This window comes from Malania oleifera, chromosome 5 (assembly GCF_029873635.1).
Source record: "Malania oleifera isolate guangnan ecotype guangnan chromosome 5, ASM2987363v1, whole genome shotgun sequence".
Lineage (NCBI taxonomy): Eukaryota > Viridiplantae > Streptophyta > Magnoliopsida > Santalales > Ximeniaceae > Malania > Malania oleifera.
In genome coordinates this window covers 31,021,879-31,039,388 of record NC_080421.1, presented here as the reverse complement: position 1 = coordinate 31,039,388, position 17,510 = coordinate 31,021,879, and the positions used below count along the sequence as shown (strand labels likewise).

Below are 17,510 nucleotides of genomic sequence, written 5' to 3'. Positions count from 1 at the left end.
CTATTTATATATATTAGCTATAGTAGTCACTATTATGCTTCACTGATCTTCATAACAAAGTTGCGTTGATAAATATAGTTGGACATATAGGTTTTCTCTGTTTTTTATTTTTTTAATCTCTTTCATCATGCACTAGCTTCTCAAATATTATAGAGAATATGAGATTGTGAGTGTTCAATATTAGTTTATATTTCAAATCTAATGAATTTGCAATTATACATGATTTTTATAGATGTTTGAAATTGGGGACAACGCAAGTCTCAATACAACTCCTTGTTTGAGCCCAAACCCAAGTCCAAGCCCGAGCATGAATACAAAATCAGGAGAAAATGTTGCTACTTCAGGAACAAAGTTGGGTGAGAAGAGGAAATTTAAATCAAGATCAAAGGTATGGGACCATTTTACTAGATTATGTGTTGATGACATTCAAGAGGTAAAAGCTCAATGTAAATACCATCCGAAAGTGTTCTGTGCTGATTCAAGAAGAAATGGAACAAGAGTTTGGTGGAATCACTTCAATACATGTGCTAAATATCCCTATAGGAGACCTCGTGATCGTAATCAATCACAAATTAACTTCAAACTAGAAACAAAAATGGAAGAAAAATAATTAACATGCCAAAAAGATGATGCAGGTGTTCTTAGAAAGGCTTTAGCATATATGGTGGTAGTGGATGAATTACCTTTTAGATTTGTGGAGGGACAAGGTTTTAAACATTTTTGTAGCCCATGGAACCTAGATTTAAGGTTCCATCACGAATGATAGTGGCAAGGGATCATTTTTTTATGTGGAGAAAAGAAAAAGAAATTGAAAAAAAAAATTTAACATAATTGTCAACAAGTTTGCCTTACAACAGACACCTGGACTTCTTTACAGAATGTTAGTTACATGTGTTGAATTGTGCATTTTGTGGACATTGAATGGAGGTTACAAAAAGGAATTTTAGGTTTTGGTCCAATTCCTAATCACCGATGGGAAATGTTAGGTTTTGCTATTGAGAAAGCTTTGTTAAAATTGGGGAATAAATAAAGTTTTTACTATTACTGTGGACAATGCAAGTTCTAATGGTATAGCCATTAGTTACTTAAAGAGAACGGTGAACAATTGGAAGGATAGTGTGCTCAATGGTGAGTTCTTGCACACGAGGTGCGTTGAACATATCATTAATTTAGTTCTGCGAGATGGATTGAAACTTATAGGAGATTTGGTACTTCGAATTAGGCAAGCAGTAAAATATATTAGGCAATCACCTGGTAGAACTGCAAAATTAGTGTGCAAATGAGAAAAAGGTTAATTGTAAAAAACATTTGTGTTTGGATGTGCCTACTAGATGGAATTCCACATATATGATGTTGGACACTGCTCAAAAATTTCAAGAAGTTTTTGATAGATATGATGAAAAAGATCGAAATTTTGCACTTGATCTTTCGAGAGATGGTGGAAAAGGAAAGCTAATGGAAGATGATTGGGATAATGTGAGGAGGATGGTGCAATTCTTAGAATATTTCTATGAATTCACTTTGTGTGTTTCTGGCTCTAATTATGTGACTTCTAATACTTTTTTCAATGAAATTTGCATGGTTAATGCTTTGTTGGAAGACTGGTGCAATAGTGATGATTTTGAATTAAGTGAAATGGCATTCAAAATGAAACATAAATATGACGATTATTGGGGAATCCAAAAAAATTGAACATGATGATTTTTGTTGCCACCTTTCTTGATCCTCAATACAAGTTAGAGTATGTGGAGTGGGGCCTTTCTCGACTATTTCTTCTCCTACATCTTCAATTTTGAGTAAAAAGGTGAAAGATGTTATTTTTTCTATGTTTGATGAGTACAAAAATGGGGGTAGACAATGCAAAGGACCAGGTGGTAAAACTTCAAAAATTGGCTCTAATTCTTTTAGTGGTGTATGGTGGATGCTGAGCAACCATCACTGAAGATAAGGATGCTTATGGTAGATAAATTCAAGAGGCATAGGTCAGAAAAAGAAGGTGGGGAAGGCAAGAGTGATCTTGATAGGTATCTCTCACAAGTAGCACGTGATGTTTTGGCTACCCCTATAGCTACTGTAGCCTCTGAATTTGCATTTAGTATGGAAGGTCGTGTTCTTGATTCTTTCAGAACATCATTGACTCCTAAAATTGTGGAGGCTCTTATATGTTCTCAAGATTGGTTATGAAATTCACCATTACCACTAAACTATGAAGAAAGCCTTGAAGAACTTGATAAACTTGAGAAAGGTAAAAAATAAGTTCTTACGACATCTTTTTCACATTTCCTAGTTGTTTTATTCTAATTATTGTTTCATATTTATTTTCTCTAATTTAATGAATTTTTCATTCATTTCAAAATTTGATAAATTTGGCCTAAATTCTTCTAATATTGACACCGTCAATGATATATTGGTAAGATTATGTATTCATCTCTTTTTATGAACATTGATTGTCAATTTAATTTTATCTAGTTATAACTTTCATATTGTTTCATTTTATTAGGTACCATGAATGATGCCTGTATGGAGATTAGAGAATTGAAGAATATGGATTGAAGAATGTGGATGACTTCAACTCATTAAAATTTAAAACCACTGATTTTCTCTTTCGCTGAACAATTTGAATGTCTATTTTTTATTTGTAATTTGGGATATTTCATATTTCTTTGTTCACTGTGAATGTTTGTTTATTTTGGGTAATTAGAAACAAATAAACCTAATAATTAAAGTGCCAAAGAATTTGCTTGCTTGTATTTTGAAATTAGGGATAGAGAGATTTAATCATTAAAGTGCCCAAGGATTGGAACATTGTGGTTAATTGATATGTAATTTGCATTATGATGGTTTGTAGGAGCAACTAAGCTAGTAGGAATTAGGAACAAAAAGAAAAGGTCCAACAAGACCAACACGTTCTCATTTGTCTAAACTATTTAACAGGTTTAATTTTGTTAAAATTATGAAACATTAAAAAAAATCAAAATGGCCAATAGATTCTCAACAACCCTTGTGCAAAATAATTGTTGAATATTTAGAAAATCGGTTAAAAACTGAAAAAACCGTAACTGAACCGCCAAATGTTTGGTTCTCCATGGGATAATAAATTTGGTTTGATTTTGATTTCAATTTCAGTTTGGGAATTCCAAAAACTGCAAGGTTCAGTTCAATTTACGGTTTGGCCCATAACCGAACCGAGCCAAACCGATTACACCCCTAACCACAAGTATATACCTTGTTTCCTTAAATCTGGATAGCTTGGCAATGAAGTCAATTAAGACACTCTCCTACGATCTTGTTGGTACTTAAAAGGGTCTCCAACAGCCCTGCAATGTCTTTCCGCTCACCTTGTCTTCCCAACAAGATGAGAAGAGTTTGAGCATACTCAACCACCTCATCACACATGTGTGGCCTATAATACCTCTGCTTCAACAATGCCAAAGTTTGATGCAATCCTAGGAAACCCACCCACATGGTATCATGCCACTTGCAATGGTGTCTCCCTTGGGTCACCATCTCGATGCACAGAGCTAGCGCACTTTGCCCTCTTCCACCAACTTCAAAAGATTTTGAGCAATTGATCTTTAACAAGGTTCTCCTCAATGCACTCCCATTCCTGCATTGTCATGGTAACCTTATATATCGTCAAATGTGTTATTAATTGTAAAGTTGCAAGCTCAACCTTCCTACTCGGTGCATATGCGACTTGATTCACTCTTCAATGCACTCCTGCATTCTCATGGTAACCGTACTTACTATCAAGTGTGTTACCAATTGTAAGGCCGCAAGCTCGACCTTCCTACCCAATGCATTTGCAACTTGATTCATCCACCCCGCATCGTGCTCGAAAAAGAGATCAAGCTCCTCTTGCCAATGAACCTACTCGAGGGAAAAAGTTGGTTGTGTAAAGAAATGGCTAAGAACTGATTTATTTATTTTTACCATGAGCTTAAACCTAGGTAGGAAGTGTCGTCACATGCATAGACAATAAATCACCACTAGAACCTCTTCTTTGGGTTGCATGCTTCCTCCTAGCTTCACTAAACTTACGGATCTCATGCGTAATAGGATTCTCATCCTATAACAACGTTGCACCAAGAGCATAGTATGATGGATATGTCTATGCTCCAAAGGGCTTTATGATGTTTGAAAGAACATGTACGAGATCTCACGTCATAGCTTCCATAAATTGTAAAGGGCTCCATAGCACCCCCTGCATCCAAACCCACCTACGACATTTTTTTTCAACAATTTAGTTAAGGAGGCAATCCTTCTTGAGTACCCTCCACAAACTTGTGATAGTACTTGGCAAACCCAAGAAAGGAATGCAACTCCTTGACTATCATTGGGATCTTCCAATTCTAAATATCTCTCACCTTCTCCAAATCCATTTGGATACGACCTTGTTTAACAACATTACCAAGAAATTTGATACTCCTCTGAGCAAAAGAGCACTTCTCTTTTTCACATAAAGGTTGTTCTCCTTCAGTCGTCAAACACCTTCCATAGATGCTCTTCATGTTCCTCCAAAATGGAATTGTAGACAACCATGTCAATCAAGGTACCACAACAAACTTGTCAAAATAGTCTTGAAACACCTAATTCATCAATCATCAATATGCAAAAAGTTGCGGGCACATTTGTCAACCCAAATGGCATCACCAAGATTTTACACACCTCATACCATGTCAAACAAGTGGTCTTTGGCTCATTACCATTTGCTATGTTCACTTGATAGTAACCTAACCGCAAGTCAAGTTTGGTGAAGTTAGGCATGACTTAGCTAATCAAACAAATCAAAAAGCAGTAGAATGGGATAGTTGTTTTGCACAATCGCTTTGTTTAGCACACAATAGTCTACTCACGTTCGCATGCTCTCATCATGTTTCTTCTAAAAAATAACATCGGTGCTCCGACCATTGCTTTGGAAAGACGCATATAACCCACTTCCAATAACTCATCAAGTTGCTTCCTCATCTCTGCTAACTCTAGTGCACCATCTAGTATGGACTTTTAGCAAAAGCCTTTAGCCAGTAAACAATTTGACCCTTGCTCTACACTTGCCACAAAAGCCAGTTGTGCAATAGCTTATTCAACATTACAACTTTGTACTCCTCCAACACATCTTGGATGGCAACAGGCACCCGCTCTTGTCTTACATCATCCACCACCAACGAGGCAAGATATGTCTGCTCACCCCTTCTTAATCCCTTATTCAATTGCATCGCTAAAAGGAACTTTTCATTGTCCCCTTTCTTCGCACAGTTTGCACCAAGGGTGGTCTTCTATCAAACATAGGGAACCAACTAACGACATTGATGCCACCCAGTCTCCCTTAAGAATTTATTTCCAAGTATCACTTGGAAATCATGCACCAAAATGGCAATGAAACTCGCATAATCTGCCCATTATTCAATGTCCAAGCTTCACACTCACTTATCTGGCTACTCCCATGAATAGGTTGAGCTACAAAGTTAACCGCTTTCATGCATCCTAAATCATTCTCCATATTAAAGAAGAGTTTCTACATTTCCCCCTATAAGCCAGAGCTATGAGTAGCCTTGGTATCACTATAGCACGGGTGCTCTAATTGATTCACACTTCCACAAATCCACAAGCATCAACCCTTTGGCTTGGGTAACTTTTGGTTCATTCATCAGCCTCTCCAATGCATTCAATAACTACATTGCACCCATCCTCGGGATTTCCTCCTCATCCTCATCCAATCCTTGTGTCTCCTACATAATGGAAGCTTACAAATTATTAAGCAATGACTTATAAGGTAATTAACAACTCTGTGAAGTCCTAGACATAAGAAGCTCACCAACTTTCTCTTACCACTAGATGTGTTGAAAGACTGGGATGACGAATCTTCCTTTGAAGTTTGATGCCTTGGTGTTTGTGCTTCCACTTTTGGATTTGCTCTCTTGAAAGACTTTTCATTGTTTCCACCTAAGATGTCACTCTCTTTGGACATGATGGAACTCTCTCCAACGTAATCAATCAAGTGTTCAGCAGTAACTTGTTCAAAAATAAAGTCTTGAACTTTTTGAAAATGAAGTTCAGCCCTTGCCTATAGTTTCAATCCTTCAAAGAAATAGAATAGCTTGTCTTCTCTATCTAACATGCCCTAAATATCCGACATTAAAACAAAAAGTTGTTTCACTCTCTCTTGCTATACAATGCATTAAAGATCTTGCAGTTTGTATCGAGCATTATACTCAACATTTTAGTTAATAATTGGGACTTGAGCTCTCTTCAAGTATGTCCAACTATCAATTACACACCGTCCATTCTAAATCTCATCATACTTGGCATGCTACCACAACTTAGCATCACCACTCAATGCTTTTGCCTTTTCCAAGTCAGTCCTAACCACAAAAAAGTAATGCTCAATGTCAAACAGGTTGTTCTCTAACACCATAGCACCACGGGCACCCCTATATGCTTTGGTTCTAGCACCCTTGCATTGACATACTTTACCCCTGGAGAATTGGAATTCCCAATAGCAAAAACCATCATGTTCATCTTGGTAGTAAGCTCACTTATGATTTGTAGCACTTCTAATGTAACATAAAAATCCTCCAACAATTCCTCAATGGAACCATCCCACTATTTTTTAGATCCCACTAATGCATCAACACATTCCATAAGTGGGGCCATTTCTACAGCCACGTTGTTGGTTGTCTCAACCTATGCCTCTAGTGCATCAATTCTCTCACTATAGCGTGCAACAAGGTTCTCCCATTGACACTTCATACAAACCCACAATCCAAAGGCAACTAAATCACAAAATAGTTAACCTAGCTTCGATACCATCTATTACGAGTCAAATGCCTCACATCTTGTGAAGGGTCGTGTGGCAAACTACTCAACCAAAAGTATTTTATAGTTTCACCACATAAACAAATTCACATCGAATGCAAATGAAGCAAAAGCAAGAAGCAAACAAGAATCATAAGATAAAATGTAAAGCAACACGATTCATTGTTCACACCTCCATAAGCAACATGTGTTAAGTAGGATACAAGTAGGCTAAACATGATTGCAATAACTAGTGATTTTTATAATGATTGACGAACACTCACCCTCCCCTTAAAAGCTCACTCTACTACTCTCACTCTACCACTAGGAAATATCAAAGAATAAGGAATTACACTCACTGTTTTCACTAAGTCGTCATCCTCCTCCAATAATAAAACCTACAGTATTATTTACATGATGTTCCCATATTGTGCACACAAGATAAGCAATCACAAGCAAGACTTGAACAAACTTGATTCGTGACAACTAGCATGGGAAGAATCCCTTTGAAAGGCTTAGAAACCCCTTGAGCAATCTTAGCACAGCTCACCTAATATTTATCTAAGACTCTCAAAACTAACCTCAGAACCAGTATAAGTAGAATCTGAGTTATATAGAGCCAAATATCCTTCCTCAACTACACTGTTTGAAGGCCTGCACCTTCCTAAAAATGGTGAACACCAACCTGTCAATTCTCAGAGTTCCTCCCAAAGTTCAATACTCCCCCTCTCGCTTTATAACTAAGTCACATCCTCCCAAGTCCACAATGCCCCCGCTTGATGCCTCAGAAATTTTTAATAGTTCATGTTGTCAACTACATCTTTGAAGTCGTGGGTTTCAATTGATAATTCTAGAAAAGTCCTCTTTCAGGTTCACTTAAAATGCCATACTCATCTTCCTCCTTCTCACAAACACTTGCGACAATGGCGAATTATCATCCCCAAACATCACCTCCTTTCCCATTACATTCACCTTTGCTACATCCTTCTCCATAAAATCGCTCACCTCATCTTCCTTGTTTCTTGCAATAATTTAGAAAAAAAAATTAAAACCTCCACCATTATAAAATATTCTCCCTGTACAATCTCCTAGTCACAATCTTACTTTTGGCCTGCCATAAGGAAGTTCATACTGTTCAATAAAGCCACAATCATTTAAGTTATAACTATTTTTCATGTCAACTATTGTTGTCTGTCAAATCCCTCTTTATCATATTGATGTCATCCACACTTCTTCAAATGTCTTCTGCAGGTCCTTCTAATCCTCTGCCACCTAGCTTCATCACCTTCAACTTCCACTATACATTTTTCCTTCCCAACAAAAGGGACTTCAAAATTGTGCTTCAATTTAGCAATCCAAAAGGAATTCTAAACTCCAACCCAAGCACCCATTTTGGGGCCTGACTTACTAAATCCTGTCTTACTTAAGCCTTACTTACTTGTACCTCCTTCTACCCCAAACTCTTCCAACCCATATCACTGCTCTCCTTCTCAAATAATGGGGCAACCACCACAAACTCTAGGCCCAAATTCTAAAAGGCGCATTAAAATTCCTTCCACGCCCCAATCCATCATCCCTCTCAAATTGTTATCCCATCCTTAACAAAACTTAGGCAAAATTCAAATTGAACATCTTCAAATGTTCTTGTCTTGCCACTCTCTTGTTCCAACTACAATCTCTAGCCCCCTTCTCTTCCCCAACCTACAAATTCTGGTCAAACTTTCAGATGAGTGCTCCCATCCATCACCAGTTGAACGCTAGATTCAATCATATCTACAAAGCTCAGTTTTTCCTTTAATCTATAAAAATAAACAACTTCTTGACCTTCCATGATATATATAAAGACCCAAAATCTCTACACTTAATTTGTCTCCCCTCATATTGAGTCAACAAACCTTGACCTTTTGTAATTTGATCCAATAATCTAAAAAAATTTCCACCACCTAGCAGCTTCATCTCCATTTAGGATTCCCAAGGAAGCTCTTTTGCCTGAATCAAACAATTTTTTTATAGAAACCAATTTCCAAAATTCATTCTCCAAAAGGCTTAGTAGGTTCTAAAATCTTAGCTTTTTAAACAATGGATATACTGATTCTTCTGACCAAAATTGCTGAAGTTGATCTCTTACCCAAAAATACTCACACACCCTTAGAACCAAGGGAGACAACGATCCTCTAGATTTCTCCTTGATTAGCTTTAACCCATCTTATTTTGCAAAATGGAAAATTCTTATATGTGCTTTGATGAAATATGACGAGGCAATGGAGTCTAACATCGTTACCATCAAATGCTACTGTCTACACACTTCTCGTCACTCTATTCACATACTGCTCATACATTGCTCTTCTTGTTTCACACACTTCTCACGGTGTGTTGCTAATGTTCATTCCAATTAGATTAATAAAAGAAGATAAGCAATCTGCCATAAATAGTAGTGGTTTCTGGTTCAATTATCACATTGAGCTCTCTCTCAAACTAATTTCATTGTAGTAGAAAGAATCCCATGGTAGCAACAAATTCCTCCATCGTGTAGAATAGATTAATTGAAGACAAAGGAAACAATTTGATGTAGGACAATAGGCAAGACTTTGGGAAGATCCATGTTGAAGACTACTTAAGAAGAATTGTATTGAGAATTGTTGGGTTAGTTAGTAGTTTATTATGTGTTTAGTTTAATTAGTGTAGTATTATGTGTATTTTGGGGGCTTGTTTGTAATATTTGTGTAATGTTGGGGCATGTTTGTAATATAATTAAGGGTTTATGCATAATTTCATGTGTTTAGAGGCTTTCTTATAAATACTGTGTGAAAGCTATGATGTAGGAGCTGTTGATGAATTTGAATTGAATTGAACGTGAGTTCCCCCTGTTATCTCCTTTCTCCTCCCTTTCCCTTCCTCTCTTCTAATTTCTCTATGGCTGCAAAACCTTGATGCTACCCCTGCATCATTTGGTATCAACGCCCAACTTCATTCTCCATTCTTCCATTTCAATCCCCACACCATCCCCTTCTCTCTTCTCTTATGCCCTGTTCTTCTCCCCTTCTCTTCTTCTAATTCTCTCAATTTTCTCTATTTCTGATTTCTTCTCCTCTTTTTCTCTCTCCTCCGTTCTGATCTCCTGCTCTGTCCCTAATCCTCTGCTGCCCAGCAGCCTTCTGCCCTCTTTCTTCTTCTTGGTCTCCCTTCACCTTATCTTCTTCTTCTCTTTAATTCTCACTCATAACTCTCTCAACTCTCCTTCTCATTTCTGAATTCTGTTGCTGTCTCTTAGCAGTTTCTGTCCAGCAGCTCCACCAACCTCCCATCTTCTTCTTTTCTCTCTTTCAGTTTCTTAATTCTCTCTCTCTCTCTCTGAATTTCATTTTTTTTTTTTAAATAGAAAAGCAGTTCTGCAGTTTCTGAACATTTTCTGAAATTCCATTCGTGTCCCATTCTTCGAAACCCTAATTTACAACCTAGATTCTACAACACCACCCACATCACCAAAAACAGAACTCCCTGAAACCCTTCCCCTCCAATTTTGATCGCTGTCCGACCACCAGAGGACACTGCATGTGCCGGCAAAAACATCTCCAGCAGTTGGCTTGGCTCTTCAAAAGCCCTATCCTCCTGTGCTTTTCTCATCACACCACCAACACCATTGTACTCCCCATTCATTGATCTTCCTTTGCCCCAGAAATTAATGCCGGAAAGTCACCACCGCCAACTCACGCACCCAACATGCCGGCAATTGTGAGTGGGATCCTGCCAGACTCCCCTCCTGCTGCCAGAATCACGAGAAATTGGTTCCCAGCTACAAGAAATTGGTGTTTTCTCCAGTCCATGATATTTTCGCATGCAGCATAGTATTTTGATCACCGACGCAACATAATGCAAGCAGGCGCGGTAATTTGGCATGGAACACTAGAAATTGAAGAATTATTTTACCATCAGTACTTTGGAGCATGGAGTTGTCATCACTAGCAGTTAAAAATCAGTTTGCATAGCAGTGTTTGTGAGTTCTCTTTGTGAATTTGTTTCATTTCAGCACGACAATCAATATCAAACGTGAATTGAAGACAGTTTTGAGAAATTAAGAGCAAGGGTTGTGGGCAAATTGTCTTAAGGCTTTTGGTGATATATAGTTGCAGTATATATGAATAAATCCACCAATATTGTGACAGCTTACTAGAAAAATGAATGGCTTTTGTCATACTCTTAAGCATAATATTGAGCCATTCCATACCTTTCTTAAGTATGGGGATGCAAATTCATTTTTGATGGAAGATGCCTTATGAATGTGATTTCTAGAAACAGTGTTATTCGTATGCAACTTCATTCGGAACCCCATCCAAAGCCTTATGACATATCTTGGATTGGTAAAACTAACATATATGTTTATGAAAGATGTTTGGTTCCTATCCAAATGGGAGACTATTTTGATCATGTTTGGTGTGATACCATACCTATGACGATTGGTCATGTACACCTTGGTTCTCCTTGGTTGGATGATTTGGGTACTGCTTATAATGGAAAGAAAATCATTTTGAAGCCTGCTCTACCAATCAACCAAGACAAAGAATTTGAGACTATTGATCATGTCAAAGTTACTCAACCTGAAAACACTACAAGCAAGGCAATGAATGTGTTTGAAGACATCTAAGGACCTTCAAACATTCTATTGTAGAGTTTGTTATCCTCAACGAGTTCATTAATGCTAAATCTCAAGTCAAGCTTATGGTACTACCAATGGAATGTGGTTTCTTGTCTCATTCAAGCTAGCATTCAAAGAGTTCAAGTTTGCTTCTCCCTTTTGATCCTCAACAGTTCCAAGTTTGAGGCCAATTTTTTTTTTAACTGGGGGAGAGTTGATATAGGACAAGAAGCAAGACTTTGGGAAGATCCATGTTGGAGACTACTTAAGTAGAATTTTATTGAGAATTGTTGGGTTTAATTAGTATTTTATTATGTGTTTAGTTTAATTAGTATAGTATTATGTGTATTTTGGAGGCTTGTTTGTAATATTTGTATAAATGTTGGGGCATGTTTGTAACGTAATTTAGTTTTAGGGGTTTATGTGTAATTTCATGTGTTTAGAGGCTTTCTTATAAATAGTGTGTGAAAACCATGATGTAGGAGTTGTTGATGAATTTGAATTGAATTGAATGTGAGTTCCCTATTGCAGCAGTACATTAGAAGTATACAAAATAGTGAGAATGTTAACAGAAGAGTCAACATGGTCATCTGATAAGAAAATGGTGTCATGTGCAAACACCAAATGAGACACAACGACCTCCTCCTTATGCACCTTAATGGTTGCATGTGCCTAGTGCAAATGAGGCACAACAACCTCCCCCTTACCCACCTTAATGCCCCTCAAAGCCCTCAACCAATGGTCCTCTCTATCATTCTAATCAACACATCCATATCTAGGCCAAAAGGAATAGGGGTTAACAAATCCTTTGCTAATGGGGATCAACATGCACCTCGAGTATCTTTCGCGGATATTGTGACACGTGGACGACCATCCGAAGTCCACCATTGGATGTGAACTTTATTTGGGGCAATTGAAGCCTCACTTGGAAGCTAGATTGGAAAGAGGATAACAACTTACAAATCAAAGAGTCTTGGTTTTTCAATAAGCATGACAACTTGCAAGTCAAAGATTCTTATTTTTTCAAGAAGCATTTATTTCATTTTAAGTTCCTAAACTCTACTATCATAATTATTTTACTTCCTAGGCACCTATTTCCTATGACAAACTATTTCCTAGGAACCTCATTACCTATGTTTAAAATATTTTATTTTACTTTTGTATTTTATTTAATCTCTTAAGAAGCCATGTGCAAGTCATGTGCATGCTCATGTAAGGCTATAAATATATCATCACTTGTGTTGTAAAAAGTATCTTTGCATTATCAATTAAAAAGGAAGCTTTGCTTAAACTTGTGAATCTTATTCCTCTCCTTGTGAGTGAGTAGCGTGAGGCTACGTTCCGTCTCCCCAGAGATTGGGTGGTGAGAGACCATGACAACATCAACGTCATCATCAACACTACACACCCACTCCTTAGCTCACAACCACAACCTTCCTCAAGATTCATTCTTGTCTCAAGATTCCTAAGGATCAACAAGCTTGTTCGTGATGTGATCGAGTACTCATGTGTCTTGGTGTTTGTCATTCCGAACCTTTTGGTAAGCTCATTTCAATTCCATGTTTGTGACAATCTAAAACAGCCCCAAAAGGTACCTTGTGAGCCTTGAAACTCTACCTGAATCCTTGATTGAAAAACCTTGTTCATTCTCTTTAAATCTTCCTAGATTTTCAACATGAACATCCTTGCTAGTACCATGCTTAGGGATATTTGATTTGTACGCTAGGACTTGTGTTCTAAGACTTCTAATATAACATCTTTTAAAGTGAACTTTATTACTTGAATGAAATGATCAACTAAAGGTTTTTAAACCAAATCATATATGTTTTCAAAATCTCAACAACTTGTGATCATTAGAATATGTTTGTGATGTTCATGCTTGGTATTCAATTCTTCCCATAGATTGTGATATTGTGTGTGTACTGCAAAGAGGGTCAATCGTAGGACTAGGGCTACTTAGAACCTTCCTACATCATTTGCCTAAATCCCCTAGAAGAAGAAAACCATTCTTTAGGCTGCCATCAATAATAACAGAAAAATAAGCATTAGACAAACAGCTCCTGATCCCACTCCTCCAAGTCTAATTTAAAACAATACCACTCTTCTTCCTAAAATGAATGTCTTCCACTACCTCATTAGCAACCAACATAGCATCCACAATCTGCCACCTCCTATAAAAGCACTTTGCACAAGACAAATAGTATCACTAAGCACAAAAGTCAACATTATTAGCAGCACTTTAGCTATCATCTAATACACACTAGATACTAAGCTAATTGGACAACAACCTGAAACTTTATTCAATCTATTCTTCTTAAATCAGTTTTGTTGTAGAGAGAAAAAATTGTTAGCAACAATTAAAATAGAAGGGCACATATAAAAATTATAAACAAGTTATATCTATCTTAAAAAATTATATACATGCTGCAACCATGTCATTTCCCAAAAAAACAGGACTCAAGTTTAACATGTGTATTCAAAACATCCATACTAAATGGAAAATCAATAAAATCTCACTAACCTATCAAAAAATCATTTAAACATCTTTCTTCTAACAACAATTAACCTCATGCTTGGAAATCTCTATGACATGGGAGATATTTTGCCATAAAAATAAGGGTTAAGGTAAGCTAAGAAAACTCACAGCATCCACATTAAACCATGAATCTATAAACTCTCACTAATCTATAAATAGGCCATTTAAAACGTCATTCTTCTAATAAAACCTTAGCTGCATGTTTGGAGGTCTTTATGCTATGAGAAGGAAAGTGTGCCAACGCTTGACCCCAGTACCCAAAAGTATTGAATGTCTAGAATTGAAGCATCACAATATATGCAGCACTAGATACATGCAATACACTTCTTATATTACTTCTAAGTGGTTACAAATTCATTCAATTTTCTTCATCCAGTGGCAGAATTAACATTAAAATTTATCATTACTGAAGTGAATACACCTCCCAATGTTAATATTGGAAATCGAGCAAGTGGCTCAAAATTAACACCATTCCCTCAAATGCAACACACTAGTGACTTATTCCTAGTTACCTGTATCAGCGCAGCAGCTGACCGTCCTGCCCCAGCTGCAGCACCAATCAAAACAAAGAACTGAGGAAATGCAGGAGTCAAGATCTCCATTCCATAGGCAGCATTTTCCAAAAAATCTGCAAACAATCTCCATCCCTTGGGATTGACATCAAAATGTCGCCCATATTTTGACAAAAGAATTTTGCTAAGATACCCAATGCCATCCTTGAGAACCCAATTAACGGCTGCAGCAGTCGGAATCGCCCCCTTTCCCAGACCAACTGCGAATAGCAAAGCCTGCATTTCTATGGGAGTATATCAGTGAATAGGCACAAAGTTCAGAGAGTACTAAAACAAAGGTAAGATTTTTGCACATCTCAAGCACTTCACCGGGGCTCTACAGAAAATTTTCCGTAGACGAGAAGGGCTTAGATACCAACCTGGGTAGCAAGAACACCGCTGATTTGGCTGGCGACACCCTGGACCCCTCTCCACAGAGAGTAATCCAGGTAATCGCTGGTGACGCTATGAGGAAAACCCTCCGGGAGCATCAAACGCACCAAGATATCCCTGCACTGCAACAACAAGTTCTTGGGTTCTATGCCAAGGGATGATGAGAATGATTCAGAAGTAGTGGAAGGCGACGACAATGATAATGATGACCCAGAAGCTACAAATGCATCATCCTTCGAAGGATCACGGATAAGCCTGGTCCACTTGCCTCCCCTCACTTCCCAAACAACCTCCTCCTCCTCCTTCCGGTTCTCTTTATCGTCGCATGGAGAACTAACTCTTGCAAGCGCAGCAGCCGGGACTATAAGCAAGCAACAGAGGAAGCATCCTAATGCAGACAAAAGGAAGAAGAAAGGCCACTTGTGCGAAGACGGTGTTAAATCACCATCGCATGCAAGCGCGCGGGAGCAGTTCAAAAAGAAGACGAAAAAGTCAAAGGGATGGCAAGCACAGGAAGAACCGTCCTCCCGCCAGGACCCATCCTCGGAATCCCCGGAGGAATTCCAACCGCCGCCACTGCCGCCGTTGATCTTGTTGTTGTTGCCATTGTTGCAGTTTCCACCGCCGCCGTCGAACTGCTCCAACTGCCGAAGGAGACGGAAATGAAGCGGAGAAATAGTAGGGTTTCTGATGATAACAGAAAAGGGGAATGTTCCGCCGGCGGTGGCCGCGGCGGCTGCAGCGCGCGGAAACGAAGCCCGGAGACGATGCAGGGAGAACAGTAGGGTGTGGTGCAGGCTGTGCAGCAGGGGTTTAGTCGCAGGGGTTTTACCACTGGAACAGGAAGCTGTAGAGATGGCCGCAGCAGGGGTAAATTCACAATTTCCCCAAAGGAAAACGGGCCTGCAGGCACACCCCATGTCTCTCTCTCTTTCTCTCTCTCTTTCTCTCTCTCTCCCCCCTTCTCTCTCACCGATACGCCCGTCTTCAATAAGCGAGGGCAACTAGCAGTTACTCGCCGCTAGCTGGTATGATCTTCGCCGATAAATCTAGAGTAGTCTAGTGTGGGGGATTCGGAATGAATTCAAGTTTGTGAGTATTTTAATAAAATTATATTAAATTTAATGTAGATTTAGTTTTCAAAATTAATAAGCCGTAACCTCATAAATGTAAATGAAATAAAGAAAAATACAAAAAAGTTTAGAATTATTTTATTTTGTTGTAAAACATATTACAAATACATTGACATCTCAAAGGTTAATCACATAATAAATCATTATGTGGACATATCAAAAGTTATAATCCTAAAAAAAATTTATAATTATTTTTAATTAATTAAATAATTAATTATTATTAAATTAAATTAATTAAGTTAACTAATATGATGGTTATATATATTCATAAATATATATATGGATAAGTGATATATAGTATATAACATAATTAATATTATAATATTATTTTAATATATGTAAAATATAAGGAATGTCTTGGGAAGGATCCCGAGACATCCTTCCTAAGACATTGAATTGGCATGTGCTCTCCCTCTCTCTCCAGCTTGCTCGTCTCTCTCTCCTTCACTCCTCTCCTTCTCTCCTTAATTTCTTCTCTAATTCTCGGCTGATTCAAAATCAGGAAATACCAATAGGCTCCATTCTCTGTCACCGACATTTCTATTGGAATGGATTTATCGTAAGAGCAGCGTAGGCATATCTCCTAGGTTAGGTAAATTCTCACTCTTACCTTAATTTTTCTTAAATCTTAAGTCAAATTGACGATCAAACACCAATACGAGAATTTAAGAATGATTTTCTACAAGTCTAGTAGAGCGAATTTCTCGTAGGGTCGTTGTAGGTATAACCCCAAAACTAAAATAAGAGGGTTATTTAGAGATTAATTGTTATTTAATTATTGTAAATTTGGAATTGTTAGAATATTGGACATTCTGAGGTTAAATTGTGTAAGTAGAGTTTTTGGAATACAGGGTTTGGGTGAGCACCGTAAGCACAGTTTTGGGAACCCTATAGGCGTGGTTCAGGAAATTAGGTAAGGGGAAATAAAATTATATCAGTATTTTATTAAAGTGAACCGATTATTTATGAGCATATGAAACCTAGTATGTATCTACATGATTTTCAAAACAAACTTAGTACTGCAAAATGATTATTTTGTTTATGGTTTATATTTGGGATAATTGCATATGATATGAAATCCGTGTAGCATGAGAACAATTTTTCCTAATAAATTAAATATGAATTATTGTGGTATTTGGGCTTGCATATGAGGATGTATGTAATAATTATGGCATGATAAATGAATTGTTATGTTTAATTCCTGTGTGGAAACGCATCAATGCATCTGTGTGAATTACCTGGTGTGGTTATTCTTACGCATCACAATATAACGTTGGCATAAGAAGGTTGTTATATTGCCTAGATATAAATCATAATACGATGCTAATAGGCAGAAGAGTTCGTCTTGTTGTCATTTATATGGGGTAGGACATTACCAGGCCTAAAGAGCTTGTTCTACTTATGTATTACGAGTAGGTCATGGGGATTGAATACTGGTGAATAGTAGTGCTCGTGTAGGCCACGTGATG

The 17,510-nt window shown here is 37.6% G+C and overlaps 1 protein-coding gene across 2 annotated transcripts in view; it reads right to left on the bottom strand.

Moving 5' to 3' along the window:
• LOC131155775 (protein root UVB sensitive 1, chloroplastic) overlaps positions 1-15,983 on the bottom strand; it is a 44,554-nt gene extending 28,571 nt beyond the window's left edge. Inside the window, exons 1-2 of one of the 2 annotated variants that reach the window (XM_058109168.1) lie at positions 14,896-15,983; positions 14,477-14,752 (exon numbers count right to left, since the gene is read on the bottom strand). In XM_058109168.1, coding sequence (XP_057965151.1) covers positions 14,477-14,752; positions 14,896-15,828 — 1,209 coding nt within the window. In that variant the 5' untranslated portion in view covers positions 15,829-15,983. The remainder of the gene's footprint in view (positions 1-14,476; positions 14,753-14,895) is intronic. The other variant, XM_058109169.1, reaches the window with a different exon arrangement.
• Positions 15,984-17,510: the final 1,527 nt, after the last annotated feature.